This window comes from Sabethes cyaneus, chromosome 3 (genome assembly GCF_943734655.1).
Source record: "Sabethes cyaneus chromosome 3, idSabCyanKW18_F2, whole genome shotgun sequence".
In the NCBI taxonomy this organism is placed as follows: domain Eukaryota; kingdom Metazoa; phylum Arthropoda; class Insecta; order Diptera; family Culicidae; genus Sabethes; species Sabethes cyaneus.
Window position 1 is genome coordinate 80,674,878 of NC_071355.1, and position 11,575 is coordinate 80,686,452.

The 11,575-nt window shown below is 41.7% G+C and overlaps 1 protein-coding gene across 1 annotated transcript; it reads left to right on the forward strand.

The window, feature by feature from the left end:
- Positions 1–9,510: 9,510 nt before the first annotated feature.
- On the forward strand, positions 9,511–11,321 carry LOC128743316 (uncharacterized). The gene is made up of 2 exons (XM_053839869.1): positions 9,511–9,594; positions 9,655–11,321. The coding sequence occupies exons 1-2, from the start codon at positions 9,526–9,528 to the stop codon at positions 10,126–10,128; spliced, it is 543 nt and encodes a 180-aa protein (XP_053695844.1). The 5' UTR covers positions 9,511–9,525; the 3' UTR covers positions 10,129–11,321.
- Positions 11,322–11,575: the final 254 nt, after the last annotated feature.

Below are 11,575 nucleotides of genomic sequence, written 5' to 3' on the forward strand. Positions count from 1 at the left end.
ACGGCCGGACGTGGCCGGCTCTTTCTGTCTTCGAGGGTCGATGCACCTAGTTCCACGGAGGAAGATAGCGAATCTTCCAGCAGGCCAGTGTAGTCATCGTCAATTTGCGGGTTGTCTAAATGTCGAACGTTTAACCGAGGAGGACGGCTTTGCCACGAGGTGTATACCATCGATAGTTTTGAGCGCACATATATTGCTACTATTTGTAACCAGTGATCGTATGACAACCCAAGAATGCTGGATTAACGCGAGTAGCTCGTATTAAAGGAGGAAAAAATTAAGAAAATAGTTGTCATTGGTCACAGGTGAGTAATTCTCGTTGAAACACGAGGACTTTTGATACCTAGAAATAGTGTACCCTTCGTTCGCTAAGGGGCCTAACAGTTTCAAAAAAAGTTGAATTTTGAGCAAACCTTGAGATCTATAGTTATGGACATTAGCGGCACCAACATCAACAACACGTGGGCTCTTCCCTGTTTCAACATGGAACAGCCGACAAAGACGCCAACACACGCTTCGCAACGAATATTGCTGACTTCAACATCAGACATCCGGTACGCCACGCTTAACAACAAATATTGCCGACCTCAACATCAGACATTCGCCACCAATATCGATTGACATCAGCGTGCTGGAGTTCGCCCAGAACTTTCGCACGCCCAGATTCCTGACACAGCAAAATGCAGCCTTCGATGCAGCCTGGATACACCTGGAGCATGTTCGGACACGAAAATCCTAACAACGCAGAATGTGCCAGCAGCTTAGGTTCAGAAGTAGACTTTAGCGGCAGCAGTAGTCAGTTCTTGTTAGACCTCAAGGTAGTGAAAACGTGTAAACTTTGTATTAGATTAGGTGATGGTGAATAAAAGTTTATTTTTTTATTAGAAGAAATGAACTCCTAACGTAAACCATGAAACAAATAACAATTGGCCCGGTTCTATAAAGAAGAAGAACAGGGCTTTCAAAAGGAGTAAAAAAAATTTTAGCGGCCATCTTGGATTTGGTCGCCATATTGGATTTAAAAAAAAAATCGCCGTTTTCACCATGAGCCTCCCAACCGATTTTCGTTTTAAGACCATCATTGGATAGCTGAGAAAAAATGCTATAAGAAACATTCATAAAATTAGGTGTGCAATGGCATTAGCTGTATAGGGTATTGTCGTTATCGTCGGGCCATTGTTATGGTCGGGCCATCACGATTTTACAGTTTTAGTAACTCATGATATCTATAATACAACCATTGTAAAACTTCTTACTATGATAGCTAACTTTTCACAATATTGTGAGTTTCAATCGTGTATTCAAAACACCCGTACTGAATTCAGTGACTAAATCTTACAAAAAAAGTTTTCCAGGCGCAATGAACTTTTCTTCAAGAAATGATTAATGAAATGCAATTAACGACATAAATTTTGAAAATGTATGAAGTGTGTTGTGCTGCACACGAAGACTATAGAAAAATCCCCTCCAGTAAGGTGTTTGGGAAGGCTCAGGTGAAATACTAGAAAAGCGCTATTTGTAAATGTCGGGCCGCTTCAGCAGTCATGGTTGGGACACCATAATTTTAAGCGCAGAAGCGCAATAATCGCTACAGAATGTCAGTCACGTAAAATGTGATAAAATAAAGCAAAATTAATACGATAAAAACCTAGATTGTTGTTGTTTTCTTCATTGTTGTTGCATACTTCGGAAAAAGCGATTGTAGCAATATTGATTTTACAAGATCGCCAAAATTTCGCAAAAATGCAATTAAAAATAGGGTATTTGTACCTATATGAGTCGTTGTTCACGGAATTCATTCGTTTTATGTCTCTATATAGAATTTCAATACATATGTCTTAGATTTTCTGCGGTGGCCCAACCTGCACAATATGGCCCGGCTATGACAACATTTTTTGTCTTCACGCAAATGCTTATAACTTTTTTATTTTTCAAGCAATCAGTTCAAAATTTTCCGGAAATGTACCTTATTCTTAGGCCTTTGAAAACGATATTTTTAGATTTCCAAAATTCCTTTTGAAACGAAAGTGATAGGCGAGTTCCAAAACGTGGCCCAACCACGACGACACTCCCCTAATACAAGCAGTTATTTGTACCAAAGTCCACAGTTTGCATATAATTATTGTGATATTTCTAAAATTTGCTATGAAACAAACTACACACAACATGGTTTTATAAAGAGGAGAGATAGGGTTTATAAACGAAGTGAAAAAAAATCGGCGGCCATCTTATTTAATTTTAAAACCACCATCGGCTGAGAAAAAATGCTATAAGAAACATTCATCAAGTAAGGTGTGCAATGGCATTAACTAAATAAAACAACCAGTTATTTGTAAAAGAGCAAAGCCTTGGGCATAGCCGTCTTTAGACATTACCCTTCTTTATCGACAGACTTCGTAGCCGGCTGTTAGAGTACAGGACAGCTACGTGGCTAGTGCAATAATCCTACTGACTCTATCTAGTAGCACCGCCTAGCCGAGATTCGAATATACGACTGGCTTGTTAGACCAGCATCGTACCTCGAAGCTAACTGGACGGGTTAGTTATTTGTAGCAAGGTTTAAAAGGGAGTTTGTTTGAGACCGATTCCACGTGTTTTCTTGTCCGGTAGCCAAGAGCGTAAGCCAACCCTGAGGCAGTGAAGAGATGAGTATCCGTATTGCTGTGTGTGTGCTCTACTCCATAGTTACATATTTAGGTAATGATTCAAGTCGATGTCCGTACCCTGTAAGAAGTTTATGTTAATGATGTGCGATAAAAACTAGCCGTCAGTGAGAACATGATCGATTAAGTTCAATGTTCAATGTCTCGTAGCGAACAGCTGTCGCACGTCGCCTCCATCGTGTTGGTGTCTTCCGCAGATCGCCTTCCAGTCAATCATGCGATCCTGCATTCCATCATTATAAAGCCCATTCTCAACTCGTTGAACGCTCCACCGATCTAGTCATTTTTTCATTCAAAAAGTTGCCGAAGACCACATTGAGCTGAAGCATCTCGTTTAACCGCACATATTTTTGTCGTGGAATTTTAATTTCTGGCCCAAGTGTAGGCACTCACTGTATTTAGGTAGCGCCAAGCCGTCAAGCGCGTCTCAACACAAGGTTTTAACCTGGTCGAGCCAACTAGCACGTTGGGCCCCTCTATTCCTGGAGCCGGTGGGTATCTTGAAGAGACCGGTTTTCACTGCACAGTCGTCCGGCATCCTTGCGACGTTACCAGCCCACCGAAGTGTCCCAACTTTCGCCAAATGTACGATGGGAATCTCTCCTTGTAGTACTTGCAACTCTTGGTTCATACGCCTCCGCCACTCTCCGCTATCCGTTTGTACTCTGCCAAAAATAGTCGGCAACACCTTTCGTTCAAATACGGCAAGTGCACGTATGTCTTCTCCTTCTGTAAGCAAAGCTACCGTCTGAAGTCCGTAGAGGACTACTGGTCTGATAGCGCTTTGTTTGTCAGCTTTCTGCGGCGGTGTATGCTGCTTGATCGAAACGTCTTTCGGAAGGAAAAGTAGGCTTGATTTCCAGCTTGAATGCGTCGTTGGATCGCCTTACTCCTTCGTGGGAGGCAGACGTTGCTTTCTCTGGAGCATCTTCCTACCATATATTTCGACGCATTGTTTTGTAACCTAATCCTAAGTATCCATCTTCTCGTGACGTTGCTCGACCTGATATCGCCTCCACTTCCAGCTCGACGTCAGCATTCTATCAGCCACCACATCGCAAGTTTTTCTATAGGTACTACCAGAATATTGGTCGTATTAATAGTTCTCTTGCTGAGTACCAGCAAGTGATGCATGCTACGATATCTACGCTTTCACGGAAACTTTACTGAAGAACAGCACACTATCGAAGCAACTGTTTGACGACACGTACTCGGTTTATCGGCACGAACGGACAGCCTTAAATAGTAACAAAAACTCTGGCGGCGGAGTTCTGTTGGACGTGCGCTTCTGCATCAAGTCCTGGCAATTGAAACCTCCCGAAATAACGACGGTCGAGCATCTGTGGGTAGCGATATCGACTCAATCTGAAACGGTTTTTATCTGTGTCATATATTTTCCACCTGACCGCATCAATGACAGCAGCATAATCGACAAACATGCACTCTCTCTCGAATGGGTTGTCTCTCAAATGGAAGCTAATGATAGCATTATTATTGTAGGCGATTTCAACCTCAGCACATCTTCGTGGCTCAGCGATACGAATAATCTCCGCTTTCCTGACTTTGCTCATTACTCGTTTCGTCCAGCTTCACTGTCCTTGCTTGAATCATATTCAACAGCCGGACTGAGACAGCTGAATGGCATTTTGAATGCAAATAACCCTTTGCTTGATCTGTGTTTCGTAAGCGAAGAATTAGGGCAACGTTGTTCTATTCTGCAAGCCCCAACACCACTCGTCAAGCATTGCAGGCATCATCCACCTCTATTGTTGACACTGGATTTGAAACCCGAATATCGTTTCTTAGACCATGCTGAAACCATCTTTAACGACTTTCTCAGAGCAGACTTCGAGGCGATGAACAGTTTTTTGGCTAACTTGGACTGGAATTCTTTACTCGCTAGTCACGACGTTAACTTTGCTGCTTCCACCGTTTGTGGCATCATACTTTACGCGATCGATCAGTTTACACCCAAAAAATTCAAACGCAAGCCTTCTAAGCACGCATGGTCCAACTCGGAACCTAAACGCCTGAAGCGACTGAAAAGAGCTGCCCTTAGGAAATACTGCAAATATCGCTCGGACCGTACCAAAGTTGACTATGCACATGCTAACTCCAACTACAAGCGCCTAAATAATAGCTTGTTTATTGCCCATAATTCGCATCTGCAGAGCTCTCTTAGAGCAAATCCCAAGAAGTTTTGGACCTTTGTAAACGAACAACGGAAAGAATCTGGACTTCCTTCCAATATGACTGACGGCGTTAAAGTAGCGGATTAAGTCGCAGATATATGCCGACTTGTTTCGCACGCAATTCAGTAGCGTTTTTTCTGATGAGATCGCCCTTGCTCATGACATTGTGGCAGCCACAACATTACATTACTCGCTTAACCGTTTCCAGTTTCCCGCAAAACATAACTAACGATGTGGTGATCTCTGCTGGGAAATATTTGAAATCCTCAACTGGATGCGGCCCAAATAGCATTCCTTCCATAGTATTGAAACGCTGTTTAAATACTCTTGCATTGCCCTTAGCTAAGGTTTTCGATATATCATTGACGGTGGGAGTTTTCCCCGAGTGCTGGAAGGATTCCCTTGTTTTCCCTGTGCACAAAAAGGGATGCAAAAGAACCTTTGCTAATTACCGTGGTATTGCTGCCTTAAGTGCTGTCTCTAAGCTGTTTGAGTTAATTCGTTCTGGAAAAGTTGATACAAGATTGCTCACACTGCATCTCTCCTGACCAGCATGGATTTATGCCCAAGCGCTCAACGACAACCAATTTAATCGCCTTTACATCGTTCATCATCCGTGCAATGCAAGAAGGGAATCATGTTGACGCTATATATACGGACCTTTCTGCAGCTTTCGACCGCATAAACCATGAGATAGCCATCTTTAAATATCACCAATTGGGCATTCACGACAATCTGCTGATTTGGCTTCGCTCCTATCTCATCGGCAGAACTATGTCAGTCACAATCGGCGATTACGTATCGTCACCCTTCGTAGCAACTTCCGGCGTTCCCCAAGGCAGTGATTTGGGACCGTTCTTGTTTCTGTGTACATGTGTACATGAATGACGTGAACAGTATCCTCAAATGTTCGAGATTATCTTACGCTGACGATTTGAAAATGTACTGTACAGTAAGAAGCCCTAATGACGCCCATCCCTTTCAACAGGATTTGGAGACCTTTGACGAATGGTGCCGAATTAACAAGATGTCACTAAATGTGTCCAAGTGCTCAGTCATCTCCTTCGGTCGCAAACGTAACATATATCTGCACGATTACGCCCTTCGTGAGACGGCCCTAAAGCGCGAAACAACTGTTAAAGACTTGGGAGTCTTGCTTGACTTGAAACTAACGTTCAAGAACCACATTTCTTTCGTTGTATCCAGGGCTTCCACGCAACTAGGATTTCTGTTCCGCTTTGCGAAAAGCTTCAAGGATGTACCTTGCTTAAAATCTCTATATTGCTCGCTGGTTCGTCCTATGCTGGAATACTCCGCCATTGTTTGGTCACCTTTTTACCAAAACGCAATTCAACTACGCTGGCGTGACCCACGTAACCTGCCGAGATACGAAAGCCGTTGCAAGCTGATTAATTTAGAACCGCTGGAAGGAAGGCGCAATGTGGCTAAGGCGTGTTTTATCGGCGATCTCCTTCAAGGAAATATCGATTGTCCTGAATTGCTTAGTCGATATCAACACTAGAAGACGTAATCGTTTGCACGCCTTTCTCGTCAATCGACATTCAAGAACTAACTATGGGTTACACTTGCCAGTGCTTAGTATGTGCCGGGTTTTTAATAGCTGCTATGAAGTGTTTGATTTTAATGTGTCTCGTGAAAACAATAAGCGTTGTTTTAAAAGATGTTTGTGCTAGGTTAGTTCATATATGCTTTAAATAGATATTTGTCATTGGGACTATACTTTATCTGTTGACTATAATAAATGTAAATGTAAATCCTCCTATCCTCCGTTTTTAGTCTGGCGTAGATTGCCGCCGCCGTACCAAGGTGACGATGTCAAAGTCGTCTGCAAACCGTAGTAGCACAGTTGTTACAAATCAGTTGTTGCAACCGATTTATGACTAATTTCAGTCAAAAATAAGTTTCTGCAACCATAAGTGCAAAATGTGTGCTGCTTGGAAAGGCTAGCAGTTGGCTACTGTTGCTGAAGATCGTTCCTCTCATTTCCAAGCCCGCTCACCGGATCACACCTTCAACAACAATATTAAATAACATACAGGACTATCCATCCCCTTGATGCAACTCTCTGCGCGATTCGAGATAATCGTGAGTGCCCCGGAAACGCGCACGTGCACATCATTCGCTCCAGTGTAGCTTCATTTAACCGCATCAGTTCATCTGGAAAACCGTACTCGTGCATTATCTGCCATAGCTGTTCGGGTTCAACTGTATCGTATGCTGCCCTGAAATCCACGAAAATATGATGCGTGGGCATGTTGTACTCCCGACATTTTTTATTTTGCTATTTATTTTGCGAGGAAACTGTGAAAATCGCACAATAAAGGGTGTCCCAAAATTACCTAATTGACCGATCCTTTTCAATTGAAAAATAATATGTTATTAATATGTTACACATATTTGGCATATTTATTTCATTCAACTTCAATACCATAACCGTATGCTCGCACCTTACGCTTAACTCCACTCAAAAAGTTCTGTGCAACATCTGGCTGTAGTTTCTTTTGTACGGAAACCCACTTTTCTTCATGTCTTCCTCAAATTTGACCTCCTTAGGATACTTTCGTAGTACCTGCTTCATAATAGGCCAGTATTTTTCATTGGGCCTTAGTTCCGGTGCATTGCGGGGGTTCATGTCCTTGGGTACGAAAGTAACCCCGTTGTCTTTGTACCACTCCAGGACATCCTGTGAATAGTGGCACGAAGCTAGATCCGGCCAGAAGATCGTAGGGCCTTCGTGTTGCTTCAACAGAGGAAGCAGACGCTTCTGTAGACACTCCTTGAGGTGTAGATCTGCTCGTTAACAGTTCCGGTAGTCACGAACGGCGTACTCTGTTTGCCACATGAGCAGATCGCTTGCCAAATCATGTATTTCTTGGAAAACTTTGAAAGTTTCTGCATCCTTCCTTCCTTCGGAACATCAAACTTGTGCTGGGCGGTGAAGTAGAGCAGACCCGGAAGCTGCCGGAGGTCCGACTTGACATTAGTCTCATCATTCATGATGAGAGAGTTAAGAATTTTTCAGGTGCTTGTGCCAAATAAATTCGTGACGTTGCTTGTCGGTTGGCGCCATTTTTTCCAATTTTCGAAAAACTGACCGCGATAAAAATACAGTGTAAACAATTCACTTTAAACTACTTCTACCCAAATTCTCAAGAAAATATACTCAATGGGTAACTTTCTGCAGCGTTTCTTCCGTGATGCAATTTGATGTAGGACACCCTTTATGCTGGGTATAATAGTAAAGTTTTAATTTTGGAAGTATTGCGACTAAGGTGGATATGAAACTTTGAGTGACGTTGCACACCATTCTTTGTTGAAAAAAATCAGTAATTTAAAAGTAAAACAGAATATTAATTTGGGGGTGGAAATAAGTTTCTAGTTTAGTTTTCTAGAGCTATAATGGGATAGTTCCACCTATTTATAGATTTGACATGCACAACTGTAAGCAAAAGAGTGTTCAGCATTGAGACAACTGCAAAATAAACGAAGGCTTCAGTTGCAATATGGAAAACACTGCAACGTTATCAGTAAAACTCAATGTAAAAGTCATACCATACTTAAAGCTGTCAGCATAATAAGTACTCCTACTATAGGAAAAGACTTTAAATATTCAGTGTGTCAAAAAGTTGCTGAATGAATATCATGAAACATTCCATATGATTTCAAGGCCAGCAATTCAATAGTAACGAAGTCCAATAAGTAAACAAACCGAGTAAGCGCTCATTTCTGCTAGGCCGGTATGAAAAAATAACCCTCTCTTGATTTGTTTACTTGTTCGACCTCGGCCCTATTGAATTGTTAGACTTCAATACGATGCAAATGTTTTCAATTGAGGGTTCTCAGATTGAACTTCCTCAACCTAGCTGCCCTTGGTACCTAGCTGTTAAGTTGTGTCACGGTGTCTAGTTTATTTTATTGTACGTATCAATTAGCCAAAAATAAATAAAACTGTGTAAATCACGAGTTTCAGGTTAAATTATTTTGAACAATAAGCAACGTTTTAATGATGTGGCAAAATCTCAGTCGGATTTCGGTATGTGTGAGAAAACGGGATGACTAAGCCTAAGAATGACTAGCTTTGCACTGCAATGTCAAGAATCGACAAAATTTTATTGTTTCCTTATTTCGGTGGAGACTAAATTTATGACTCATTTAACCACACACACCAAATAGCATCCATTGTTATATTTTTTGTCGGAGTTTATAGCAGTTTCAGCTATAATTAACATAAACGGAAACCTTAATTAGTGAACTACTAGTCCGATTAGAACTCCTAGTAGTGTGATTGTTCTAAATCAGTAAGTATAACAAAGCCCGGTTTCCCGATTGATAGTAAGATTTTCCCCATATCCGTTGGGCGAATACACAATCGAGCAGACGAATTAGCGATTATCAGAATTCCGAATCACGTGCAGCCAGATCTGACTTCCCGCGGTGCCACGCTGTGCTGTGATTAACTTGACACACTAACTGCTTATTGCGATGCATGTCAAGGTATGATAATATTTTCACTGACGTAGTGGCTATTGGAAGCTGGATCGTGTGAACCGATGACTTTTAAATTATAAATAAATATCATTTATTGGCGCGGTTTGCACGGCCATCGGCCAATTATACTCCAGTCAGAGATTAGGTTCGATGCGGTAAGGATGTTTTCGTTGGTCGGGTTGTTTGCTTACTGGACGGTGGTTTCCTGTGCCTTAGCCGCACCAACAGTGGTAAGCCATTGCAAACTGAAAATCGCTGCATCTGTTGATTTGGTATTCGTTTCACTATAGCATTTGATAAAACCAGAGGACGACGGATATTTTGCTCCGGATCCAGCTTTCCAGCGAACGGAGCTTCCTCAGGTAGTGGATCCGATCTGGATGACAGTAACAATGAAGCCACTCGTTAAAACCACTGTAGTCGATCCAATTAGTAAAAGATTGCCACCCTCCGTGCAAACCGTTCAGCCGCGCATTCAACAGCATCAACAGCAACAACCATTGCCTTACTATCCGTACTACCATCAGCTGCCAACAGCGCCGGTGATTGAACCGCACTCACTGTCACTCTACCCAAACCCATACAACATGCCAAGCTATCAATACCAGCAAGCGGGATTCCCTCTTCAGTGGACATCGTCGGTATCGCATCCTTATCCGACAATTCCGCTACATCAGCCCGGTTCCAGCAACGTAATTCCACCGTGTGACGACTCCGATGTTAGAAATACTATCGGTGGCGGATATCAGCAGTACGGCTATTAGAACCGCAAAGTTTTGCATGCCGTGCCGTGTGAGTTTTTTTTTTGACAAATGTGTGTGACTGCGGATCACGGCGACAAGCACTCGTCAAGCTGTCTTCAATGCAGTACCTACCTAATTTTACGAATGAAATCACTTCAAAGTCCGTCGTCTTCCGCCTGGCTAGTTAAACTGGAACCATAGCAGATTCAATGGACTCTTCGCGAGCTTTTATGCCAGATCGAAAGGCGGCTGAGGAAAGCTTCGGGAAACACTGGTTTAATTCAAACAATTTTTTTAAGTTGTGAAAAAATTATCTCAATTATTATTCTATTGGCCGTGAGCTCGATGAATAGAACTGCATTCGTCTAGATGAGCTATAAATTGATAATCTCTCGCTTGCATGAATTTATAAAAATTACAGTTGTCTTAGTGAAGTGATTTTCTAGCTAGGTTAGGTTTTTTGCTTTAAGTTGTTGCATTTTTCTTCAATAAAATTGTATCATTCTAGTGATTGTAGTGAAAAATAGCAATCCAAAATCACAATTTAATACACTCGAAATATTAAAAGTGACTCATAATGCACTTGAGGAAATGCGACCTACGACGTGATGCGGACTTTAAAGCTGTACCTGATTTATATTTGGTGACGTATTCAATTGCAGCAACATAAATTAGGGCTATGCATGCTTCTGAGTAATTTCATATAATTTCGGTAAACTCGATATTGTACCAAATTCCAAGAATAGTTCATTGTAAATATTTAGTTGGAAATCTAAAATTTCCAATCAACCCAATTTGTGAAATTGAACACCCAAGCTGAAAATCTTTCGTGTCGCTACCTCCACGTGGGGCCGTCCGAAGTACACAACCTTGGTTGTTGTACGCAGACAGGGAATTAAAGGAGAACAGCGGCTCCCACCCACTCTAAGATGGCAGCCCCATCAGCGGGATATGGACTTTAGGCTAACAACCATAAGCAAAAATAAAGAAGAAAGCGATCTGGATTATTGGTAACGATCCCAAACAAAATACTGACCTTTACTCAGTAGGGTAAGCCGGCTCAACTTACAAGGAAAGCTAGCTGCCTGAAGCTTTTTAATTACTGGGGTTAAGTGAGGTCCGCTGGCCAGGTACTGCCGAACACATGACAAGCAACACACATTACACATTACAGAATCCAGAAATCCTCTAATATATTATTCCAGGATGCCACATCCTCCCCATATGTAAAATGAACAATTCAATATAGATTATTTTAAGTCAATTATAGATTTGTATTTGTATTTGTTCTGGTTTTTATAGGCTTTTTTGCTTTTAAGTACTAATTAGCCTACAGTAATAAAAAAGTTGACTTTACTAAATTCTAAATACATAAATACTAAATACCGAAAAACGGGGTAACATTTATCAAATGGACCATTCGCATAAATACGTGAAATAAACAACTTCTTGCAACTTTCCTGAACTG

Bases quoted from the DNA above. Each gene is read 5' to 3' on its own strand.
- LOC128743316 (XM_053839869.1), top strand. From the start codon at position 9,526: ATGTTTTCGTTGGTCGGGTTGTTTGCTTACTGGACGGTGGTTTCCTGT. The intron at 9,595-9,654 runs GTAAGCCATTGC...GTTTCACTATAG, and splicing joins CCTTAGCCGCACCAACAGTG to CATTTGATAAAACCAGAGGA.